Raw genomic sequence first — 27,595 nt, forward strand, 5'->3', positions numbered from 1 at the left:
TCCTAGTTTATCTGCTTTAGCAGAATGAAATAGTCGTTTTGGATTTGCCAAATAATTTCCCCTTGCCTCAATCACTATATAACTTCAGCCATTATAAATAGGACTTCACCCTGTTTCAGGTGTTGTACTATGGTTTTATATACCTATACCTACACCTACACCTACACACACACACACAGAGTAAAAAAATCTTCATGAAAACCAAAAATTTTTTTTAAATTGGGGGGGTTATTATTCAGGTAACTGCCAACTTATAACTATTTATGTCATTTGATATAATGTCTAATTCTTGTGGTGTTTGTACTTTTTTTTTTTAATCCAGCCTGTGTCTGTATCTCTGAATAAACTAAAAAGAACCATGGTTATCAAATACTTTTAAAACTTTTTTTAGAGTGCATAACCTTAGAAGACAACTAGCCCTTCTTTCATGTGGCTTTATAATACAGACTAGATTATGCTTAATGAGTGAAAACAATAACTAAGACTGTATTATGCAAAGAGTTACATAAACTGATAGAACATGTCAGGACTCTCAGCTATTCTAACTTTTCTCAAATATTCTAAAAGCATTAGCTGATTTAAAAGAATAGCCCAAACACAAACCCCCAGTTCTCATGAACCGATATATGAACAAAAGCATCTGACAACCTGTAGGATTGTTCCTAATTTAATGTCACACTTGAAATCTTGTATTATATGGTAGAATTTTGTGGTCTTTCATTTGGACATTCAGCATTTCAAAAGAACCACAGTAGCACAGTGTGCTGTTTCCAATATCTGGTGAGAGTTTACACTTATTTTGGGAACACATAAAGCAATTCAGCTTCAGCTGGAAAGGATTCTTACTTGTCTATAACTATATTCGACCACGTCATAAGCATCTACTATTACCCCCTTGTTTAAGGAACATGGTGCTAAGTACTGCAGGGATACAAAATGAATAATACAGAGATAATTCATCTATACTCGTGTCAGTCCCCAAGAGGCTTATAATACAGGAGAATTTAAATGGGGACCCTCAGATAATTTTTCATATTGAGTTTTAATTTCCTGAAATGTTGAAGTATTCACATCCTAAGTATAGAGACAACAATAGTAACAATATATAATTGAGGTGCTATACGCCAGTCTATTCCAAATTGGGCTATTTGTGATAGAAGTTTGAGCAGGAAAAGTGACCACAATATTTCAGTATTGTGCTGCATCAAAGGAATTCACCTAACACACCAAGTACTGAACTAGAACTCAAACCCAGACTGTAGGATAAGCAAATAGTGAGTTTTCAACCTCTGCCCATTTAAAAAAAAAAAAAAAGAAGAAAAGATTAAATTCACCTAACCCTCACAAGATTTTTTTTAAAATGGTTATAATTTTGTATCACTAATAAAATGATATTTAAAATTTTAGATTTTGATAAAGGAATTTTAAGGTCGGTCATTATCTATTTTATTTTTTAAATAAAAATTATATATATTTAAGGTATACAACATGATAATTTGATATACATTAGATTATTTTTTGCTAAAATTACCCATGCAAAGTCATTTATCAAACACAAAGAAAATGAAATGAATACTATACTTTTACTCTAACAATATTTTTGCTAGTTGTTATTAAGAATGTATTATATGTCTCCTCTCTTCAGTACTTATTATCATACTGCAGGTGCTAGGAAGGCAGAATGGTGTTGGATTGTGCCTAGCAGATTGCAAGTACATGGTGGGTATTCAAGAAATATTTGTTGATAAAGTGAATAGATGAATGCATCATCTATTCTTCATATCCTTATACACACTTTTTAGTAAAGTGCCTATCATCTATCTCACAGAACTAAACTAGCTCTCCTGTAAAAACTTATACCTGATAAATGATGCAGATTAATAAAAGCAAATATTCAAATATTTGTCAGGAAATAGAAACCATAAATATTTAACCCTTATTTTAAAATTTAGAGATCACCACTATCTTCAAGTTGATTTTCAAAAATTCAAAATAGTATTGAACCACAAAATATATCAATAGCTTAATTTACACATTTTACAAATCAGTTATAGATCTTATGTTCAAGAGTGACTAAAAGTGGTCTACAGAATCAGGCTCTTCATTTGTGAAACCCAAACTGTTCTTACCCTCAGCAAGCGGGTAATTGGCTATGCACAATTGCTCCACAAATGTGCGGCCAGACCACCCAATACAACCATTTGCTTTTACATTTGGCAGAAAAGTGTTGTGTTAGTGAGAGGCCTTTGTGTTGTGTTTTAGTACTCTAGTGAGGGCTTTCCCCTCCTCCAGTGCCTTTTTAATGTTATATCATAAACATCTACAAGTGAGGATTTATAATACAGACGGTTTCCTACTGATGCATTTAAGCTGCTATCCCACGATTGCATTTTGCTCAGGTGACGCTTAAGGTGGCTTGGAAAATGGAGATAATAATAGCACCTATCCTATATGTTGATTAAGGATCCAATGAGATAATGTTTTCAAAGTGCTCGGCACAGTTCCTGTATGGAAGTAAGTACTCAAAAGTGTTAGCTGTTAATAAAAATGACATCAATTTAACAATATTTTAAACATTAAATTTTGGAAATTAAACTATATATTTTTTCTGGGCAAAATACTCAGTGTTCTTAATGACAAACAAAATTCCAATTCCCATTTCACAGACATTAAGAAACACATAGAGGGGCGCGAGTTGAGGCGTGGATAAAGATTCCCAATTAAAATGATAATGCTTTCACAACTAATTTTCAGGCTTTAACGGTCCAATAAAATAGATGGCTTTGAAGGCAAGTGTCTCAGAAGCTGGGCTGTGCTCTAAGACGTGAGCCCTGGCCAAATGCAGTGAATGTAGAAACTGCACACTGAGCTTTTTAAAACAAACTGTATATATCACTGAAGTGCATTTAGTGACTGCACAAAATCACAGCCTTTCCCGGAGAACTCAAATAACACCTACTATTTAGAAAGAGAGCGCTGGAATTTAACACTTAACTAAGGAAAAAAAATAAAGGAGTCCGAATGTCAAATTCCAGCTCTTTCCTCTTCAAATAAAACCAAAGAAGGACTACTTAGTTTTGTTTTCAAATATACAAAGTCCAGTAGCCCAAACATTTGTCACCAATAATTTAATGACGATACAAATACATAGCATCTTCTTGGGTAAGAAAAAATGCATGTGTTAGAAAACATACAGTTTTACAATTTTTTTTTTCGTGAAGGGGAGTATCTTAGATCAGCTCTAGAATTCTCTTTCCAAATTATGCTTTCTGATACCTTGCTTGAAAGCAAGTAGTATTAATCAAACAAAGGAAGGGCACTAGGGAAATCAGAAAGATGTAATGCAAGCAGTTAAAAGTGACATGACCTTCTGTAATGTCGCTCGTCACAGACTTATATGCCACACACTGGAGGAAGGTCTTGAAAGAAACTGATTCTTGGTACTATTCCTTGAATGTAATACTAATAAAGATGACATTTTAAAAAACACATGTAGACAGCCCAAATGCAGCATGCCAGCTACATTACCACCAAAGCATAAGCGGATAACATTATTTTTAAAAGCATAATATTTCTTCTTTCCTATTCCATATTTGCTGAACATTTGTCATTCACATTTAAAACTCTATTTTCAAAATAGAGCGAAATTGTATCTGTAGAATCTGTATATTTTATATTGTTGTATAGCTTTTGAAATAAGACTTTTAAGTAAAATTCAATACAACTAAATGCTTATGATTTGCAAGGAAATAAAATTTTACCTGGCTGAAAATGATAATAATGTTATTGGTAATCTGAATAAAAATATGACAACATGCTTATAATTATTCCACCAGACAAAGATGTTCAAGTTAGAGGACCAGGAGGATGCAGAAAAGGAAGACCAAGAGAGTGAAAGGATGAGAAAAAGTGAATTCAGGTAAACTTCATTATTAAAATTATCATGAGACAGTGGATACTACTTATAGCTTTTTAATGCCATTTCAGAGTGCATGTTTTAAAACTAAAGTGACAAAAGGGGGTTAAAAGTTCCATGAATAATTCTTAAAACACTTCATATTATGATTTTCCCAGGGATAAAGTATTCCATTAATTTGCATCCATTTAAACAAAAAGGAACCATTTATGCTACCCTCGTATGGAGTCCCACAAAGCCAAAACCCCTCCGGAGCCAACGCTGACACAAACCAGCATCTTTCATGTTTACTTTTTTCCTCGGAAATAACCTTTGAATTAAGTGGATGTTTTGCTATATTCAGAATGAATAGTTGCACAATTCAAATTACTTTACTCAAACACAGTTTTTTAAAAAGGACACATTTAAATTAAAGAAGAAATCACTGCTGTCCAGATGTGCAACTGTGATGTTAAAAAATTAAAACTGTCACAAAAGAAAGAAGTTTCATATTTAATTTCATATTCATAGAACATCTAGGTGCTATGTGGATACACAACAAACTAAATGCCTATTTCCATTCTAGAGATATAGAAGAATTTGGGGACAGCAGTATTCTTCAACATGGCCTGGAGTTCCTTTATACCATTTTGTGTGTGCATAAACCAAGTAGAACATGCATTTGTGTGCCAATGGATTTATTACATGTGTAAGTATCTTATGAAATTTTTGAAAGCCTAGGGATTGTAAAGATGCATATAATCACTCAGATTATTTCAGATCACTTGGAAGCACTAGACATCAGGCTGAAGACTTTTGTGGTCAATAAGATCATTATAGGTGAACTTGTGCTGTCATTTTCACGACAGACACCCGCCTCTCACAAGATTTTTGAGAAAAAAACTTTTGCAAAATGAATGGCACAATTAAACTATACACATAATTTACATCACATCTGAAAAAATAATAAGACCCATAAACAGGTCTGTGATATACCGTTTCCTCTAGTATATCTCAAAAACAACTGCACGTATGATGGCTGCTTAGTCTGATTCACACTATTAAGGATTTGACCTTGGAGTATTTCAGCTACAGTAGTCATCAAGATAACTGAACCACTAGATGTAATAATAATTAGTGTGATAGACTTGCCAGTGAGGCTGAATATATTGAGATACAAAAGAAGGCAGACTAAAAAGAAAAGCATTATTACTTACTGCTAAAAGACTTCCTGATTTTTACAGAGACACTCAAATACAATTATTTCTTCTTACAGAATGCATTTCCTTGGCTCATTCTGGGAAGTGCCATGTTGTAATTTAGTCTGATTCTTAATAGGAAATGTGGCTTTAATGTGGCTATCAGATGACTTTTGATGCATGCCACTGATTACATACAGCCTGTATTCTGCATCAACAACAGCACTCTTATTTGCAGTATAATATGCTTTGCTGTAAGGTGCAAGGACAGTAAATTTACTTTACTGGCCGAGAGTATGTAACCTTTTATTTTTTTAACTGTCAGCTTAATATGCAGAAAAACCCCTTCCATTAAGGAAGGCTAAATATAATATAAATTCTATAATCAGTATAAGCATCTTAAATGAATTTTCTTCTCATAGTTCCTTCTTAGTATTCTTAAATGTTCATTCTTATACTTACACAAAGCACTGCGCACAGAATTCTTGTGTTTATTTGAACTATGTCTCCATCTAAAGGCTTCGAAACGTACTGTATTTTTACTTGCAGGAAAAATTCTAATCTTGGGTGTCTTTAGGATATTGTATATTAATTTGATTCAGTAGGGGAAAAAAGGTCAACTATTAACCTATAATATGCTTTTTAAATAATAATACTTTCTTAAAACTATATTATTTGTCAGGTTAAAAAGGGGTATACAAAGGGCCAAAAAAATGAATTGTTTAATGTGCTTTGCAAATGAAATTAAAAGATAACTATTAGACTTATAACTACTGTTTTATAAAAATGAATATTTTCAAAGCAAAACATTTTTTTCCATTAATAATAATGTTTTTAAATAAAAAAATTATGTACTTAAGCCTTTTGATATAAATTCAAATTTCCATTCCAGAACCACAAATTTACAAGAAAGGCATAATTTTAAATGTTTCAAATTTTAAAAACAAACTAAGGAATTTTTATTTTTTAAGTATCTAATAGAGAGTCCACATTATCTATTTAAAACATTTTCTGCAAAGCAAGAAGGAGCTGCTCTGACCTCTGTGAGAGAGCTATGTCCTCCAATCTTCTCAGAAATGTACTTTGATCTAACCCTATCAGATATGTTTGGGAGCATTAAAGCCACAATAGGCAAGTTCTTTTTTCAGGTAAATGTAGAGTTCATCACATGTAATACAGTAAAATGCCACCCTTTTAGAGTATTGGGGACCTTTAAAGAATAGAATTTAAAAACAAAAAAATATCATTTATCTTAGAGCTTAATGTTAGCAAACTTTTGGACCACACTGTTCTGGTTAGGTTTGATTCACTTTTTACAAAAATTCGCAGCTACTGCCTATTCGAAGCAATATATTGGTAGTAGTGGGGGGAGTGAGGAGAATAATGGACGTTTGAAGAGAAAACTATTCTGATGGTAATTTGATTTTTTAATTTTCTTTTTCTTGTGCCTAGAATATTTTGAGGTCTAAGAACAGTGTCAGAAAATCTAACTTTACAAAGGAGCATGTATTGAATGCCAAAAAAATCTTATAGTCAGAAAACTTTGTTTTTTTTTCCTTATATCCCTTTTCTATAAATAATAATGAGAAAAATATTTTTTTTATCCTTTTTATAAAGAATAATCACCTCACAAAAGACAGCCCTTATGGGTTCAGACCTACATTTGAACTGGAAAGAATGTCTGTGGTGAATGGCGAATTGTAGCATAAAAGCCTGAATGAAAAAAGAATGTTCATGAAACCTCACACAGAACCTCCGTAACCATTTTATCATGAGCTTCCCACAATGTAACACAAGAGCTCTATATTCTAGGAAAAGCTGGCCTGGTCCACTTATCATTTCGGCTTTATGTAGTATACTGGGTGATTGCTAAATTAGTGCATAATGCATTTATAATATTTATAGTACCAACATTTAGTTAAATAACCTTTATGTAAGATTTATGTTGATTTTTTTTTATTTCTCATTTAATGGCAAATTATGAAGAGCATGTTTCATAAAGATAATTCTCCATTTAAATTCATCAGTCCATTAAATATTAAAATTATGTTTCTGATGCAATTGAGAACAAATTTGTCCAGCTTCAGTGATTATTTGCACTCATAAAAATTAGGCTTGATTAATAAAATTTAAATGCTTGATTAAGTTGACATTTTCATGTTCTATTCTGATTTATTAAAATTAGTCCCTGTGCCCAGGCCTGGTAGGCTAGTGTAGGTTTACCTTTTTCCTTCTCTTAGTCGACATCCAGAGTGAGGCTGTTAAGTATTTTGCTTTTGGATTCAATGATGGTTTCAGGGAAGTGCCCTGTTCTTTGCTCACAGTGCCACCAGCCTTTGTCTTTATGCATTGTGCATGGTGGAGATTGTATAACAGCAATCAAGAAAAGCGTTTCTTTCACTATCTATGGATATAATCTGTAAAATGGCATATATATATGATATTTTTGTAAAATTCACTTTACCGACAAGCTTTAATCTGCAGAGGATTGCTTAAATATCTAAATCTGATTTTTTAAAATAAAAATATAGTTTTTATTTTTGTGAGATTTCCATATATAGCAGGGGGATTATAGACATATGAAAATTTTCTGTGGCAACGCTGTTGTTTTTGTCTACAAATGCAAAACCAAGAATGACTAATGGCTTTAAAAAACCATCCTCTTCAATAGCTCTTACAAGGAAATGACTCTTCAAGAAAGGTAGTGACAAATAATGTTTAAATTCCTATTATACCCACACTGGCTTGTCCTGTTTGAGATAGGGTGAGGTGCTTAATTGTCCTTTATTGAGCACTCACTATATGCTAACACAGTATGTTAATTGTCTCTTTAATCCTCACAAGACCTCAACAAGGTAGGTATTATCATCATTTTAACTGGTGAGAAAACTGAGGCTTAGAAGAATGAATAAATTTGTATAGCTAACAAATGAAAGGTCAAGAATTTAATCCCAGATCTTTCTAATTTCAAAGTTTGGGCTCTTAACCTCTATCTACCAACTGAGAAGGGGGAGTGGTACCACTTCTTTTAAAGATGTTTTTGCTGTGGCCCATGTGAGTATAACTCATTCGGAAACTTTGTTTAGGTGAATTATTTAGGTGAATTTCTCTCATTTAATTGTGCTACCAGAATATTCAGTTATTTTTAAAATAAGTAATATGATATTTTCTTTTTCTTGAATGATGAAATAAATATTCAATAACAAATGACAGAATATGTTATTTAAGTTTGGTTACCTACATGTACGATTGCAGTTCTATATACAGGATGGAGGAAGGCTTTAAAGTTACATGCTCTTGATAAATCTATCTCATGCAACACTAAAAATAATAATGAATATAAAATTCTCAGGATTATTGGACTCCTAATAATAGTTCTGATTTATAAATATTTTCCATGAGCAGATAAAGATATATCATTGGTTTCCACTTTTAATTTTTCAGTTGAGGTCTTGCAATTTCTTATCACTTTTCTGAATCAGGACAATAAGTCTCCACAAATATTGTAAGAAATCCTCTTCCAACACTACCCACCATACAGGGTATGAAGATCAGGACTAGTTATGCAAACTAGTCACGGGGTCATGAGTTGCTTCTGTTGGCCCTACATCCTACCTCCCTCACCATAAAGTTTCGAAGTTTGGCTACCTACTAACAGGGTAGTACAAAATCATTCAGGAAAAATAAACAGGACATCATGAGAAATAGGTAGGATAAGACCTCCACCTTGGGAACTGAGACTAAAACTATGGGTATCCTTTTTTCTCCTCTCCTAAATCTCACACTTCAATTCCAGAGATGACAAAAATGTGGGGCATATCTTTTGAAGAACAGAGATAAAAACATTTGGTTGACACATGGGTAAATGCTTGGGTCGGACGCTTTGGAGAACCATCCAGATGGTGAATTCTTTGGATCTATGCAAGACTTTGAGGAGAGTTTAGGAAGTTGATTTTCCAATGAGTTCGTGGGGCTCTAAGGGTCAACTGGTGCTCAAATAAGAGAAAATCAGCCATTTATGGTGGCAAGATCTTAAGGGTTCCTTCAAAGATTCCAAGACAGTTCACTGGGTGGAAAAGGACTGGATTTCAGGGCAGAAATCCTCTAAATTAATGAAGAGCACCTCTTTATCTTGTTACATTCTCATATGGATCTTTGGAGAATCTGAGCAAGGTGGGAACAATTCATGAAGATGGTGGTGGGGCTAAAATATAAGATTGACTATAAGCACCCTCTATGATGGCTACCACTAACTTTACTTTCTAAGTCTCTTTCCTGAGTTCTAGAAGATATAAAGCAAGAAGTTTATGTTCCAGTGAGGAGAATCTTTAGTAAATTGACTTTTAAAAATAGAAGTGTTTGTGTTTACATCTTTCTCTATATGAACTGACATGTCATGTACAGGTAACACTCATCTACTACCATTCTACAATTTTATCTTTTCAATTTAAAGTTTAGTTGCAGTATGAGAATAGAGTAAAAAGATAGCCGATAAACTGAAGAAATATTAAAAGCAAACATGGAGTTACTGAGTGAAAGGGAAAGACTAAAGGGCGGAATAAGAGCTTTGGCCACAGATAGACCCCTTTTCTTTGTATATGCAGCACAGAAACATACCTCTGAGATGATCTAAATGTCTTTTGGCTGCACAATTTGCATATTATATACAGACCTCTATCACTTCACCTATTCTATTCATGTATTCGATTCAGTTATTTCCTTCACTATAACACAAACTGTCATGGCTAAGGACCAGGTTTTAATCATCTTTGAACAAAAGCTAGCACAGTGCCTATTAATGTTTAATAAGGTTTTGTTGAATGGAAATCATTATGCATAAAAATTAGACCATTTTTGATTCGGAAACAGTTAGTGGACTAAACTATTTATTCATTCAAACATTTTTTGAGCAACTATTATCCTGCTATGTTTGAGATATCTTACTCTGTGCTGGAATTAGACACACAAATAGAGCAACCTTGAGTAGGTGAAGAAGACCTACAGTGAGCTGATTATTAAAATACAGTAAGGGGAATATTGAAACTCAGATGGGTGGGTTCGCTTAACCTCTAGGACTATGTGTTGGCAGGGCTGGGCTGCTGGTCGGGGCTGAGAGCGGGACAGAAATAAAGGATGGGTCTCCAGAGGAAAGGATAAAGATAACTGGTGGTTACTAAGACACATATGGACAAAATCTTAAAACCTTAATGGGTGGCAAATTAGTATTAACTACTAAAAATATTCAAAATGCATATATTCTGACCCAGAGATTCTCTTTTGAGGACTTTGCCAAAGGACATTACCAGAGACCTGCTCAAAGATTTGTTTTAGGATTTTATTTACAGCATTATTTGAGGTGGCAAAAACGTTTGAAACGAACATTTCTAAAATGAGTGTTTCAAGAAAAAATATTCATATGGTGAAAACTATGTAGTCATTAAAAATCATGTGGTGTTCCAGTAATATGAGAGATACTTCAGATATGCTGAATATATATGCTATTATATATATGTGTTATCATATATATAACATTTAATGTTATTAAATATTTATAAAAACCAAAATATGTATGACAAGCAAGAAATATGCATTACATTCATAAATAAAATTTTTAAGAAAAGAGTATATGGAATAGAGAGTGCACTGACTATTTGGGAAACTGCAAATATATGTACTCCGTACTCAATGCTCCTCTCTCCCCAAGGCAGAAGGTCCATCTTTCACCACTTCCTTTGCAGTAGGCCAACACTTGCTCATAGAAGTGAACAGGAGCCCCTAAAGGTTCATACTGCAGGCTGAGGAGGTACCTCAAAATAGCCAGACCCTTGCAAGCCGATGTACTTGTGTCTTTGCCAGGCCCTGGCGCCTGCAGAATCCCTGTGTATCTGCTGGACCTCAATCCCTTCAACATGCAGCTCCTGTGACAAGGACTTCAAGTGCTCCAGCCACCTGTCATAGGATGTGGCTACATACAGTGCAAAAGCCAGCCAGCTGCACTATCTATCTCTAGTGCCCACACAGCTTCTGTGGAGCTGGCACAGCTTGTGCGCCTCCACTAAGTTCAAGACCTGGGCTACACTGCCCTTCCCTAGACTACCATGTCTGTCCCACTCAGCACCACTGCCTCTTCAGAGGTTACTGCCTCATTGTAGGCCTCAGTTTCCCCATCTATATGAAGACAGAAGCATCCTTCTTCCTTACTTCCTACTATGTTATGTGGACCAAGTCATTGCCTTCCTGGAGCCTGTGGAATGTATACATTGAGGAAAGGTATAAAACACCTGCCTGAGGGCCAGGAGAAACTGGCTTCTGGTCCCACTGTGCTGTGTGAACCTTTGCACGTGGCATAACCTGAGTCTTGGTTTCATGCTCACCCAAGTGGTGAATGGTTGCTTTTGAGTGAAAGGGATGACAAAAAGAGCATGGGCACAGTCTGATTCATTTCTGCAGCTCCCCTCTTCTGCCCACTACCCTCGCTTTTGCTCATTAAACATTCCACATTCAACAACAACAAAAAAGACATGCACACAAATAATCCTGTTGGAATACAGGGAAGGTAAAGCTGAAGCTATGATTTGGCTGGGGTCTTCTCATGAGGAATCTTCTATGCCTGGCTTAAAATGTGTGGAAAGACCAAAGTAACAGAGGGAGACAGTCCGAATTTTATTTTAGAACTATCGCCTTCCTATATAGGTCTTGAGGTAAAAACACAAGGTGCAATTTGGGGTAAAGTTGCCAGAAAAAAATACAGGTCATCCAGTTAAATTGGAATCTCAGATAAATAATAAATATTGCTTTAGTATAAATATCTCCCATTATTTATCTGAAATTGATTTAACCAGGCATCTGTATTTTTATTTGCTAAAAATAGGGTTACAGGCAACCCTATTTTGGGGGCAAATTCAGGAAGCTTCAGAGGCTGGAGTTTGAGGGAATTCTGCAAAGTAGAAGGCCTGGTCATCTACTGAGAGGGAAGGGATGGTAGAATGATGGTAGTGGTTGGGTAGGAGGGCATTTGAGAAGAGTGGAAAAAATGTGAAAAGCCTGTTGGTCTGTGTCCAGAGACTGATGAGGTGATGGTCACTGGTGTGTGGGGACCAATCTGTACAGTGAGCAGGTGGCACAACTAAGCAGTTGGTGAGCGGCTTTGAGAGGGGTAATAGGGGATGAACTTTTCTACTGACTTCTGATTGGCTGTTGGTTTCTACTTTTTTTATGCTAGTGATCGTGTTTGGAAAACTAAAGGTCTGGTTCTTTTCATGGTCCGCCTCACTTTTTTTTTTCTTTTTCTTTTTGCAAGCTGGTGACCTTCTGAAAAAAATTGAGAAAATTTCTGTTGAAATAAGCAGGAAAGAGAAAAGAGTGATCATCCATTTTTAGATGTGTTTACAGACCGTATGACTCAGTGCTGCTTCTGTTAAGAGCAAGTATGTGGTCTTTTCTGGTACTGAGATGCAAACAGGAGGCTGTGGTCTATGCCACTTTCCGTGAAAGATAAAGCTGGGATGGAAGTACAGAGGGTCTGACTATACATCCAAAGTGCTTTGCATATGTGGTCCTTTCCTCTCAGCTCAGCTTTGGCCATTCTCTTTAGATCCTGTTAGGAATATCCCACTTATTTAATAGTTCACTTATTCAAATATTCTACCATGGACTTCTTTGGAATGAGAATGCTGGCTGAGAAAATAATAATGTTTGATTTACAGGAACTCAGGTCAAACAATCAGATGTTTCTTTGATGGCTTGTATTTGGTGGACTATCACAAACTAATTAACAGCACTTATGGCAGCAAAGAATTCTTGGGGTGACATAAGCAGCATGGCAGCCTGAGAGGACTTCTTAGTCTCTCCTCTTAAAGTTATAACAAATTGGACAAGTATAATTCAATGAAGGGTTCCCTGCTCAACAGACAAACACATTTGAGAGATCCACACATTGAGACATCTGAAGGTGGATGTATCAGAGCAAGCAGGAAAGAGAGGATGGGGGAAGGAGAGAGGCAGGAGCTGCAGATACTGTCTGGCACTCGCAGTGGCCCCACTGACCTGGCAGCGGTGGAGGGTCAGATTGTAGCACTAACTTGGCAGGTTGCAAAGAGGCAGAAGCAACAATTCAGCCTGAGTGGCTGGAACACATTGCACCAGAGCCAAGCGGTGGGGCCAGAGATGCAGTTCAAAAGTATCAGCCATCACCAAGAAGAAACAAAGCCACAGACTCACAAATCCACCTCCCAACCTCCCATACCCCACCTGGCTCAGCAGACATGGCAGCAGTGGAGGTGTCAGATGATAGCCCTCACTCAGCAGGTCATGAAGGGGCAGAAGCAACACTCTAACCTCAGTGGTCAGTACTTACTATGGCTAAGCCCAGTGGAAAAAAAAAGTTGCAGACATGTGAACCCATCTTCTTCCGCCCACCACTTCCCTATCTATCTGCAGGGAACCCAGCAGAGGCAGTTAGGACATCTCAGATAGTACAGCACAGGAAAGCAGTGCCAGGCACTCACGGGCCCAGAGTACCATCGCTAGACATGTTCCTACCACAGGGGCGGTGACCTGAGACTAAGGTGACCTAGTCACAGAGGGAATGTCCACCTCCTCAGAGAGTATAGGGCATATTCAATGGCCAAGGCAACACGACCCTACTGAGATCCTGGAAGTCCCAGTAGTGCAGGTAAGAGAAAACAAAAAAAATTCACTATAGCGCCATCTCCCAGAAAATAAAAGACAGACCTCTTCTTATCAACCTGATAAGTCATTAAAACAAAAAACAATACTTAAAAAAAATTATGATCCCTCAGACATCCAGGCAGAAAACTAAACCATAGAATATCATGAATAACCAAGGTAACAAAGTATCTCAGAAAGAAAACAAAAAGTCTCCAGAAAAAAAACTCAAAGATGAGGAAGAGTATGATTTAAATGACAGAATTTAAGACTGCAGTTCTGAAAAGATTCAATGAGATACAAGAAAACTAAGAAAGGCTGTTCAATGAGTTCAGGAATAAAATTAACAAACGAGTACTTTCCCAAAGAGATTTAAACTATTTTTTTAAAAAAGAAATTCTGGAGCTGAAGAACTCAATAAATGAGATGAAGAATGAGTTAGAGAGCTTTGAAAATAGAATAGACAAGATGGAAGAAAGAATTAGTGATCTTGAGGGTAGAAATCCAGAAATGACTCAGATGGGAGAGAATTGAGAGTTAAAAAAAAAAAATGAAAGAAGTCAACAAGTACTATCTGACCCCATAAGAAAGAGCAATATAAGAATAATGGGTAGAACAGAAAAAAAAAAAGAGAGAGCCTATTCATACAAATAATCAATAAAAACTTCCCAAACCTATGGAAAGAGGTAGACCCTCAAAACCAAGAAGCTAACAGAACCTAGTTATCTCAATGCAAAAGACCTCTTTAACACATATTAAAACTATAAAAAAATTAAAGAAAAAGAAAAATTCTCAAGACAGCCACGGAGGGAAAAAGACTATAACTTATAAAGAAAACCCCATTAGATTATCATCAGATTTTTCAGTAGAAATCATACAATCTAGGAAAGAGTAGAATTGAGAGAAATCACCAGCCAAGAGTAATATAGCCAGCAAAATTATCCTTTAGATATGAAGGAGAAATAAAGGCCTTTCTAAACAAATAAAAGCTGAGAGAATTTGCCACCAAATGATCTGCATTACAAGAAATGTTGAAAGGAGCTCTTTTACCTTAAACAAAAAGACAAAAGAATACAAAATTATAAGATACCAAAGAGACAGCAGCAGGAAATTGCAACATTATTTCAGAAAAGGATATTAAATACTTAATTATAACAAAGTTTAAAGGAGGTAAAAACAATTTAAGAAAGACTATACCTTCTGCAACTGGAAAACGAATGCATAGGATTAAGAGAGATAATTTGAGACGACAAAAACATAAAAGGGGAGGGGAAAAGGACTCAACTGGCACAGGTAAATGGAGATAAGCTGCAATCAGAAGAAAAAGGACTATTGTATGTGTGAAACATTTTTTTTTTTTTGCATAAACCTAATGGTAACCACAAAATAAAAATCTAGAATGAAGACACATAAAATTAAAAAAAAAAAAAGAAAAAGGAAACAGAAAAAAAATCATAGACCACCACCAAACTAAAATAGCACACAGAAACACAAGAGAAAAGAAACAATGGAGATACAGAAAAACCAGAAAACAAATGATAAAATGTCAGTAGTAAGTTCTCATATATCAACAATCACCCTATTTATAAATGTACTGAACTCGCCAATTAAAAAGTACAGAGTAGCATGATGGGTTCAAAAACAAGACACAACTACGTGTTGCCCATCTCAGCTAAAAGACAAACACAAACTCAAATTGAAGGAGTAGAACATAATACTTTAAGCGAAAGGCATCCAGAGAAAAGTGGTTATAGTTTTGCTTGTATCAGACAAAATATATGTCAACATAAAAATGGTAATGACAAAGATGAACTTTTTATAATAATAAAGGGAACACTTAATCAAGAAAACATAACACTTATCAATAATATGCACCCAACCTGGGGATACCAAATATATAAAATAATTACTAGCAGACCTAAAGGGAGAAACTGACAAATACCATTATAGTAGGGGACCTAAATACCCCCATTAACAGCGATAGAGAGATCAACCAAATAGAAAGTCAACAAGGAAATATAGGCTTTAAATGATACATTATATTACTAAATGAGTATAATCAGTATTTACAGAACTTCATATGCCCAAACAATAGAATATATATTGTTCTCAAGTGCACATGAAATATTCTCAAGGACAAGCCATATGTTGGGGCACAAAACTAGTCTCAATAAATGTAAGACGACTATAATAATATCAAACATATTATCTGACAATAATGGAATGAAACTTGAAGTCAACTACAAGAGCACTAAAAAAGCCACAGATGTGCAGAGATTAAATGGTGTGCTATTGAATAACTATTGGGTCAGGTAGAAATAAAAGATCAAAAAATACATAGAGACAAATGAAAATGACATATCAAAATTTGGGGGATGCAGCAAAAGTGGTAAGAGGGAAGTTTATAGCATTACAGGTCTACCTCAAGAATCAAATAAAATCAGAAATGAAAGAGAAGTTACAATGGACACCTCAGATATACAAAGGACTCTACAAGAATACTATAAAAGGCTATATACAAAATTTGATAACCTGGAAGAAATAGACAAATTCTTAGAAACATATAATCTTCTTAGACTGAACCATGAAACACTGGAAAATCTAAATAGACTGATCAACAGTAAGAAAATTAAAAGAGCAATAAAAACCTCCCAAAAAACTAAAGTCCATGACCTGAGGGCTTCACTGGTGAATTCTATCAAACAAAGATTTAACACTTATCTTTCTCAAATTCTCCAAAAAAATTGAAGAAGAGGGAATACCTCTTAACTCATTTTATGAAGCCAGCATTATTCTGATACCAAAACCAAGCAAGGACAACACAAAAAAGAAAAATTACAGGCTAGTATTTCTGATGAACACAGATGCAAATATCCTCAACAAAATACTAACAAATTGAATACAACAATACATTAAAAAGATAATACATCACAATCCAGTAAGATTCATTCCAGAGATGCAAGAATGGTTCAACATACACAAATCAATTAACATAATACACACATTAACAAAATAAAAGATAAAAATTATATGATCATAACAATAGATGCAGGAAAAGCATTCGACAAAATACAACACCCACTTGTAATTAATTAAAACACTTAATAACATGGATATAGAAGAAAATTACTTCAAAATAGTAAAGGCCATACAAGATAAAGCCACAGCTAATATAATACTCCATGGTGAAAAACTTTTCCTTTAAGATCAATAACAAGACCAGGATGGCCACTCTTGCCACTGTTATTCAACATAATATTGGAAGTCTTAGTCAGAGCAATCAAGCAAGAGAAAGAAAGAAAAGGTATCTAATTGAGAATGAAGAAGTAAAACCATCACTATTTGCAAATAATATTCCATATTTAGAAAACCCTAAAGACTCCACTGAACACAATTAGAAACAATAAACAAATACAGTAAAATTGCAGGATATAAAATCAATGTACAAAAATCTGTTGCATTCCTATATACTAGCAATATTGGGGAGAAAGTGAAGAAAACAATCTATTTGCAATTGTAACAAAAAAGATAAAATATCTAGGAATAAACTTAACATAGGAAGTGAAGGATCTATACACTGAAAACTACAAGACATTGTTGAAAGAAATCGAATATGGCACAAAGAAAAGATACTTCATGCTCATGGACTGGAAGAATTAACATAATTATAACAACTATATTACCTAAAGCAATATACAGATTTAATGTAATCAACATTAAAATCTCAATAGCATGTTTCAAAAAAAAAGAAGAAAAAATGTCCCCAAATTTGTATGGAATTACAAAAGACCCTGAATAGCTGATGCAATCCTGAGGAAAAAAGAACAAAGCCAGAGGTATTATACTCCCTGACTTCAAATTATACTGCAAAGCTATAGTAATCAAAACAGTATTGTATTGGCTGAAAAACAGACACATAGACCAATGGAACTGAGAACCTAGAAATAAACCCAAACAAATATGGACAACTGATTTTCAACAAAGGCTCCAAAGACATACAATGGAGAAAGAAAAGTCTCTTCAACAAGTGATACTGGGTAAATTGGAAAGCCACATGCAAAAGAATGAAAGTAGACTGCCATCTGACACCATAAACAAAAATTAACTCAAAATGGATTGAAGATTTGAATATAAGACCTCAAACAATAAAATTCATAGAAGAGAACATAGGCTTTAAACTTATGAACCTTATTCTCAGAGCGGTCTTTGACCCCAAATGCAAGGGAAGTAAAAGCAAAAATAAATGGGACTACATCAAACTAAAAAAACCTGCACAGCAACAGAAACCATCAACGAAGACATACAAATGGCCAACAGACATATTAGGGAAACACAAATCAAAATCACAAAGAGATAACCACCTCATATCTATTAGAATGGCTATCACCAATAGGACAAGTAATATCAAGTGTTGGAGAGGTTGTGGGAAAAAGAAACCTTCATACACTGCTGATATATTAATTGGTATAGGCACGATGGTAAACAGTGTGAAGGTTACTAAAAAAATTATGAAGGGAATTACTATACGACCCAGCAATTCCTCTTCTGAGTATTTACCCCAAAATTTGAAACCATTTATTCATAAAGATATGTGCGCCCTGATATTCACTGCAGCATTATTCATGGTGGCCAAGACATGGAAACAACCAAAGTATCCTTTGATAGATGATCGGATAAAGAAGATGTGGTACATATATACAATGGAATATTACTCAACCATAATAAAAGATGAAATACTGCTATCTGCAACAACATGGATGGATCTTGAGATTATCATGCTAAGTGAAATAAGTCAGGAAAAGCTAAGAACCATAAAATTTCACTTATATGTGGGATATAAATCTGAAAGCAACAGACAAAGAAGACAAACAGAAACTCATGGACACGGACAATAGTTTAGTGGATACCAGAGAGAATGGGGGAGGGGGAAGTAGATAAGGGTAAAGGGGGTTAAATACACAGTGATGAAGGAAATTTAACTTTCAGTGGTGAACGCACAATGCAATATACAGATTATATACTATAGAATTGTACACTTGAAACCTATATAATTTTATTAACCAATGTCACTGAAATAAATTTAATAAAAGAAAATATCGACAAAAAGGCGACAAACCAAATGGGAGAAGATATTTGCAAACAATACCTCTGTTAAGGGGCTAACAGCCAAAATATACAAAGAACTCATAAAACTCAACAACAACAACAAAAACCCCCAAACAATCCAATTAAAAAATGGGTAGAGGACCTGAACAGACACTTTTCCCAAGAAGATATACAGATAGCCAACGGATATATGAAAAAATGCTCAACCTCACTAGCTATTAGAGAAATGCAAATTAAAACCAAAATGAGATACTATTTAACACCTGTTAGAATGGCTACTATCAGTAAGACAAGAAATAACAAGTGTTGAAGATGTGGAAAAAAGGGAACACTCGTACACTGCTGTTGGAAATGTAAATTGGTGCAGGCTCTTTGGAAAACGGTATAGAAGTCCTTCACAAAATTAGGAATAGAGCTACCATATGACCCAGCAATTCCTCTTTGGTATCTACTCGACAAATCTGAAAACACTTATTTGTAAAGATATACGTACTTCTATGTTCACTGAAGCATTATTTACAGTAGGCAAGACATGGAAACAATTTAAGTATCCTTCGATAGATGAATGGATAAAGAAGATGTGGTCATGTATACGATGGAACACTATTCAGTCATAAAAAATAATGAAATACTGCCATTTAAAACAATATGGATAGATCTTGAGAGTATCATGATAACTGAATTAAGTCAGATGGAAAAGAACAAGAACTATATGATTTCATTCCTGTGATATATAAAACAGAAAACAATGAACAAGTAAAACATACAAACTCATATCACAGACAATGGTGGTTATCAGAGGGGGAAGGGGAAGGATTAAAAGGGTAAAGGGGGTTAAATATATGGTAACAGAAGGAGACTAGATTCTGGGTGGTGAGCACACAATGCAATATACAGACACTGTACTACAGAATTGTACACCTGCAACTTATATAATGTTATTAACCAATGTTACTCCAACAAATTTAATTTTTTTTTTTTAAAGGAAAAGCAAATTCTCTCCTTACAAGCTTTATTTCTAGAGATAAGTGCTCTGGGCCTAATTGGAACAGACCGAACAACAAACAATATTCAAAATGGGAAAAGAAGCATTGAGGGCTTTGCCATTTGAGGGAGCTAACAAAACATTTCAGTATTTACTAAAGCATTTTGAAGGAGACTTTGGCTCAATGTGTGTCATAGTCAGATCCTGAGTCAGAGAATGATTTCATTGATCTACCCTGCTCTTCGGTCTTTTAATGCCTCCATCGATTAGGCAACTGAGATTGTTCTGTGGGAAGAATATCATGACAGTAAAAAGAAATGTTTATTTCAAGTGTAATTAAAAAAACACTGTTGAAGAATTTCTGTATGTCACAGATATTCAAAGACTTTCTTTAATAATGTGAAGGATTTTCAGCTTTAATTTATTCTTCCCATGCTCACCTGGGTGGATAGGTTGTCCTCCAGGTCATGAATGTTTCTGAAATTAATGGGGTCACCTGGGGTCAAACAGGTGAACAGCACTAATTCTTGAGAGATCATTGGATCATGTCCCCATAAGAAGGAACTTGGGGACATTAGGTACTACATGTAAGGACCTGGACACTTAGAAAGTGATCCCTTAGGAAAGGCATGCCCAAGAATGTACCATGGAAATAGCCTGGGGTTTTAGAACAGGGCAGAACTGGCTTCACATCACACTTACTCTATGGAGTTCATTATTCTCCTCCTTGATTTTGAATTTCCTCATTTTACAAATAAGGATAAAACCATTTAGAATAATTTACTTGATATATTATAATGAAAAGAGATGTCTCTAAAAGGCTTAGCAGAATACCTGATACATAGAAATGGCTTAATAAATATCTGCTCCATTTCCCCAAATGAGAGGTGAGGAGGATATTGGCAGGGGGTGGGGGGGGGGTAGGGGAATAAAGTGAGGAAAATAAGTGTTTCCTATTGATCTGCCTGCTTAATGGTAGAATTAGTGCTACTGGCTTTTCTGTAACTGAAGGGAGAAACTTGCTCTAAAGGTACCCAGGGAGACCTGGGAGGTATCAAAATATAGCCCCCAAAGGAACTGCGATTGACTAGTGGTAAGACATACAGTACAAACTTCAGACAGATTGACAGATTCTAATACCCATTCTGCCACTCCCTGCGTGTCCTGTTTCCACAGATACAAAGTAGTAATAATGATACTTCTCTTAGGGAGTGGAATATACCCAGGTTTGGATGGCCAACCCATTTCTTTCATTCTTTGAGAGCTGGTTCTCCTCTGTCAAGGAAGGGCTCTTTTAGCCATGTTTATTCCACGTGAGTATGTTCCCTTGCTTGTCACAGAGGAAGAGATCGAGAGTCATTTGACTGAGGAGGCTCCAACCCATTGGCTGGGCTGACACAATCAGCTTTTCTCTCCTGGGGGAGGACTAAATGACAGGAAAGAAGTGCTTAACACGGTACACAGGGTGTAATGAGGATTCAGCAGTAAGTAAAGGCCAAAGTAAAGGGCGCTTCCTAGTATCTACTCTTCAACTCAAAAAAATTTCAGCCCATAGTGACTGTGATGGGGATTGGCTGTGCAGGGTGTATGTATGGGGGCAGGGGGAAGGATTTTCCCATGTTTTTGGAGTGACAGTTCAAACCAAAAGAAATTTAAACCAAGAGACATTACTATCTTTATATCTCCTTCATGCCAGATACATTTGTGAATGAAGCATTGTATTAAACGGTTTTCTCTGGAAAAGCCTAATAATTCTCATGCTAGAAATTTTAATGTTATGATCCGAGCATAGGTAGATTCAAAGGTAGGACAGCTTATTTTTAACAAGTCTAAATGGGAAACAGAAGTGAAATACCATTTCTAACCACGTCTTTTCCTCATGTGCACCTCCCAGTCCAAGGCATTAGTCTCGGGAATGGCTGCTTTCTTATCCCGTCCTCACTGCATTCACCTCGTTAAGGGCGGCAAAACTTACTCAGCAAGGATTATATCTCATTTTTATCATTAAACTACAGCAGGCACCATGGCGGGGAAAAGATAGGGGGTTTCAGCTTCTATGATCTTAAGTTTCCAAGAAATAAAAGTCTCCTTAGTAAACAACAAACACACAAACAAATCTTTGCCTATTGCAGTATTAATCTCAACTACCAACCATTATGTTGAAGATGGAATTTCTACCCATCTGTGCACTTTTCACCTTTCACAGTATTTTTCTTTTCTCTTTTAACTTCTTATATAATGGAAATATTTTCTTTTCTCTCTTTGCTATACAAACCTGAAAGTCATTATGATTTATGTTTTTAAAACAATTTTCATCCCAAATGAATTTTCTCAGCTGAATATACAGATGATTTTTTTTTGTGACAGAAAATTCATTTGTATTCTCCTCCTCTCTCTCTACACATACACACACACACCTACCCAGAAATTTTCATGATTTGGAATCAGCCATCAGTATAGTTAATGCACTTCAGTCATTCCCTAAAGTTTTTATACATGCTTTAAAAATTCTGCATTGTTTTAGGGGTACCAATAAAGACAGGGCAAAAGACTATTCTTCCAGGGCTATGCACTGTGCAACAGAGTCACTTAGGCACAGCATGGCAATTGTTACGGACACTTTCCTTTAATTTACAAACATATGTATGTATGCTTGAATATATACGTATGTACGTATAATGTACATGTGTGTATGTATGTATACATACATATACATATGTGTTTGTGTACATATGTGTGTATATATGTGTGTGTGTGAATGTATGTATACATACATAAATATATAAATAAAATCTATAACCAGCAAGGTATAATTCAGGTTTCTTTTCAAAAAGAGCGATCAGTTCAAATGCACAGCTGGGTATGGCAGAAAACACATAATTAGGCAAATTGGATTTAAGAGTTACGTAAGGTCTCAACTGAGCCGGTGAATGAGAAGCTGAATAAAACGTCGTGATTGCTGCTCTGGTGCCTCAAAAGAACAGAATATGTGGATATGTGTGTTTTGGGCAAATACAAGGCAATTACTGGGAGATATGGAGTGTAGCTGGCATTCCATGAAAGTTAGACTATACAATGTTTCACAGCGGGCTATGCTGGGGAGTAAAATGTCCATGGCTAAAAGGGGGAATCTGTTAGAGATGTGCCTAAAAGATTTGGCAAATACTATTTTGGAGTTATATTTTTTGGGGGAAAAAGAAAGTAGTAAAATTTGCATAATATGTAACCCTTCAATAGGTTTATAAAAAATCTTAGAGAATTTTAAGCTCAAGAGGATATATTAGATATTATTATTTCCCCTCTAGAAGTGGATCTTTCCAGCCAAGACAGGTATATTCTGGAGAAGGTAACAAGCAAAGTCTATAGTTTCAGAATTTTTCACTAAGAATACTCAAACCAATGACTAAATATTGAAGTTAACCCCCCTTATAGGATTAGAAAGCTGAAACTAAAGTACCACTTTTTCTATTTGCAAATAGTCTTATCTACAAATTTGTCTCAAGGCAACTGAATGAAAAGTAGATATTCTTCTCTCTCGACAATTTTCCTGAAATAAATGGGACCAAAAAGCAATTGTCTGAGAGAGTCCTATTTTCTTAAAACATCCTGGATTAATTGACAAAAGTACCTATGAGTCCCCATGACACCAATGCTTATGGCATTTGGGGCTTGTTTCTCAGTGTTCAATTTTAAAATATATCCATAAAATCCTTGCCAATAATAATAACTTCTTGTCTGTTGATGCTGCCTAACCATTAAAACCTCTATTAGCAATCTTATGCTTGGTTTGTTAAACTTTCTAAAAAATATTTTGAACACCTCTAATTTGCAAAACACATGTTAGGGATAGTGGCAAGTACAAAGATGGACACAGTCCCCTCTCTCAAATTTATAATCTACTGAGAGAGACAGACAGGTATACTGTTTGCAACTTTGTCATGTACTTGGTAGTTGTGCATCAGGAATTTTATTTTGATGATAAAGAAAATTATTTTGAAGAAGTATATTTTGCTTGTTTACCAAAGTGTATTTTTATTGTGTTATTTAAAAGGGAAATTTCTTTAATATCACAAGTATGTCTATGCAACCATCATGATGCTAACTATAATAAAGTATTACATAATACTATTAAGCTGATGATCAAATGACTGTTTCTTGCATTATTACGGTCACAGTAGTTGGCAAAAGGTCCTGATTATAAATCAAAAGTGAAAAAAGGTGGTCTCACACATCCTAAAAACTTTCAAAAATGCCAGAGAGGAAGGTGGGTTCAGTATAACTTTTCCCTATGTTAAATGAAAGCTCTTTATCCTTGAGATACACCTCCGACACAGAGAAGGATATCTGCTGTTGTTTGGTGAATGTTCATTGGATTAAGATACCCTATGTCCTTTTCCAGGCCAGTAACCATTGTCAATACTTCCTATGTTCCAATGACAGACTAGAGACACGTTTTAAATAAAATACATTTCGTTTGGTCTGATCATTGATAATTTTATGACAGTATGTCTTAATCTGGGATTCAGTAAGACAGAAAAATGAATAAAGAGAACAAAAGAAATAATCATTCGAAACAATCCATTTATAATTAAAAATCATAGCTCATATTTTGGTGTGCTCCTAATGTTAGTTCCTACCTAGATGAGTAATGTTAAAAATAGAGAATACTTTCTATTATGTTAGGACCAAAGTGATGTTAGTTTTGAACTGATAAAATCTTCCTCCAAACTTGGGTATTTATGGACAGAATTTCTGGTTTGTAAAAACAAATTCAATGTTGATCTTGTCAGAGGGACTAGGAATAAGAACAAAAACACAGACAAATAAGAAAATAGAGACTTACTGTATCACGTTGCCTGTTATCTTTCCCTGATATTATCAAGAAGTAGTTCCATGTCAATAGTAACAACAAAACCAGTGGTATCATGTAGAGCTCAAAGTTCCAGACAACAAAGAGAAAGAGCTGGAGGAGAGAGAAGATAGAAAAAAAGATGAGTCAACTCTAAATTTCAAAAAAAGATGAGTCAACTCTAAATTTCTTAAACATAAAACTAAATGCTTCAGAACAAAAAGATTTATCTTGAAAACAAAGCCTTGAGAACTTGTTATGCATTTTTCTAAAAGCACAACTGAAACCTGGAAAGTCACTTAAGATTTTTACTTTATTTAATTTCTATGAGGGAAAAACGGACATTACCTTGTCAACGAGGCAATTTTAATTTTTCTCCTTCAGTGAAATTAATGTTAGCTTCCATAAAATAAAGTAAAAAAAAAAAAGGGCAGCAAAATGAGCTTCACTACATTGTCAGCCTATTTGCCTTAATGATAAAGAATAAATCATTATTTAATATCAGGGACTTTTGAAAAATCTCACTTGCATAACGCAATGTAACAAGCATAATAGGCAGATGAAAATACCAATTCCGCACCAGAAAGCCTCAAAATTTTCACATTATGAATAAAAGCACTGCTACCTGCAAGTATAAAAAAGGGCTGGCTTAACATGCAGCATTACCATAGAAATTAAACAGCTATTTTAAAAAAATAAAATAATTTTGTCAAAAAAATTAAAATGTCTATATCATCTTTTAAAACTCTCTACTTCTCTAAGTACATAAATGATGTTTTTAAATTGTAAGACAAATATTAGATTAAGAACTCACCTAAACTGGCAGAAGGAGCCATTCTAAAAGCATCTGCATTGTAAAATAATTAGCATTGGATTTAAAGTGTGACTCGTCTGCATCTCCCACTACTCTAATAATTCTGGACAGATCATCTAAATTCTCTGGGTCTGTGGCAGCTGCTGCCAAATTTAGGTAATGTTAAGTCAGTTGGTAGTTAAGAGTCTGATTCTACTCCTGATGATAGCCAGCCCTTATAACTCTTTGGCACTGACATATCTTCTTTTCAGTTTCTTCCTCTGTAAAATGGATTGTGAGAAATAACTGAAACATTTGAAGGATTTAACGCATGGCTTAGAAAACTGTAAGTGCTTCAAAAATAATGTGTAAATGATATCAGTACCTTATAAAACTCAGAAAGTTGACTAATTATTGACCAAAGTCCTCAGTTAATTTGTGTTTTAATATTGAAAACTAGAAAGTCATCCGCCTACTAATACTACATAACATAGCTGGTTGAGGTGATACAAACACCTTGCATTTGATGGATAAAAAGAGTTAGGGGTTTTACTCTAAGAATACTTAGGTCAGGCCTAGCAGCACAGGCCGTTTGCAGTCTTCTTAATAAACCTCACCCAAGTCTACAGCCTATTCAGATAGCAAAGAAAATGAAACTGTGTGGAGTTGTGGAGAGGCCCCTGGCCTGAGGGCCAGAAGACAGGTTCTGAGCATTAAAAAGTCACTCTGCCTCAGTGTTTACATTTCTAAACAGAAGTCTATAGACCTAATCACCTCTAACATACCTTCTCTAATACTTAAAGTGACTACATGATACTACTGTAACATTAGGGTTTTTTAAAATATGACATTAAATTTTGAAAATTACATATTTTATGGAATTTGTTGATATTCATAACTCAGATGGACACCAAACACCATAAATAATGGTTTAGTAACCCAAGAAATGAATTTTTGACAGCATTACATGGTAACTATGATTCAAGTTCCTGAATAAGAAAAATCTCAGATATGTCAATATATGAAACATGAGCTGTACCTTTTCTTTCATCGGAAGAGTGAAAAGATTTCCAGAAAAAGAAAATATTTTCCTTTAATTTTTTGAAATTCACACTATATATATGTATATATATACACACATGTATATATGTTTGATAAATATATATTTGCTAAATTACAGAATAAGTGGACACTGGGTTTCAAAGTCCATAAGTCTTAATTATTCGTATTAGTAAATGTACTATAAAGCCGCTGTATAAAACCAACTGACTTCAGGAAAATGTATTCAGAATTATAACCTGGGATGCTATTAATAAATTTCTCAGAGGCACATAAGTACCTTTGTACTTCTAGAAAGATTCTCTATTTTGGCTATGCAGTACTGAACTGTCTTGTGTATTATGGTCTAATCACAGTGTTTTCTCTTGGACCTTCCTATATGGTTGTCTTTTCTGAGGACATTCACTTGACTCGGTGTGTTCTGGCTTCATGGATGGGTCTCAGATAATCCCACTGTAAAATATCACCAATTATATTCATCTTTAACCTGTTGAGCATATATACGAGGTGTGGTTTCTGGCATTCTTCATGGTGGACATCTCACCACATCCAAATCAATACATCAGGTGCTTTCTTAAAATGCAGCACATGGAACAGACACGCTTCCCAGGAATACCTTTGGTCACTGATATGCCCTCATAACATGAGCACCAGAATACAGAATAAAGAATCATATAGAAGACAAAGGAAGAAACTGCATTAGGTTCATGGGTCCTGGCAGGGCAAAAATGGTCTCTTTCTCTATTGTATGTGCTTTAAGGATCTAATTTTTGGGTAACTAAGCAAGGAGCCCCTGATGTTGAAAATGTCTTTTAAAAAAGTGTACTCTGAAAATTATGACATTAAACAAAAAAAATTAAATAAGATAAAAATAAATAGAAAGCTATACCTTGCTCATGGATTAGAAGGATTAATATTGTTAAAATGTCCTTATTACCTAATGTAGTACAGATTCAATGCAATCCTTATTAAAACACTAATGTCATTTTTCTCAGAATTAGAATAACTAATCCTAAAATTTATATAGAACCACAAAAGACCC

The 27,595-nt window shown here is 34.9% G+C and overlaps 1 protein-coding gene across 12 annotated transcripts in view; it reads right to left on the bottom strand.

Moving 5' to 3' along the window:
* The window catches only part of MCTP1 (multiple C2 and transmembrane domain containing 1), a 464,000-nt gene that overhangs the window by 70,233 nt on the left and 366,172 nt on the right, over positions 1–27,595 (bottom strand). For 11 of the 12 annotated variants that reach the window (XM_023523311.1, XM_023523308.1, XM_023523343.1 and 8 more), the window contains one exon: positions 24,696–24,815. The exons of the other annotated variant lie outside the window; for it this stretch is intronic. In XM_023523311.1, coding sequence (XP_023379079.1) covers positions 24,696–24,815 — 120 coding nt within the window. The remainder of the gene's footprint in view (positions 1–24,695; positions 24,816–27,595) is intronic. 12 annotated transcript variants of the gene reach the window in all.

The sequence above is a fragment of the Pteropus vampyrus genome, unplaced genomic scaffold (genome assembly GCF_000151845.1).
Source record: "Pteropus vampyrus isolate Shadow unplaced genomic scaffold, Pvam_2.0 Scaffold11, whole genome shotgun sequence".
Taxonomy (NCBI): Eukaryota; Metazoa; Chordata; class Mammalia; order Chiroptera; family Pteropodidae; genus Pteropus; species Pteropus vampyrus.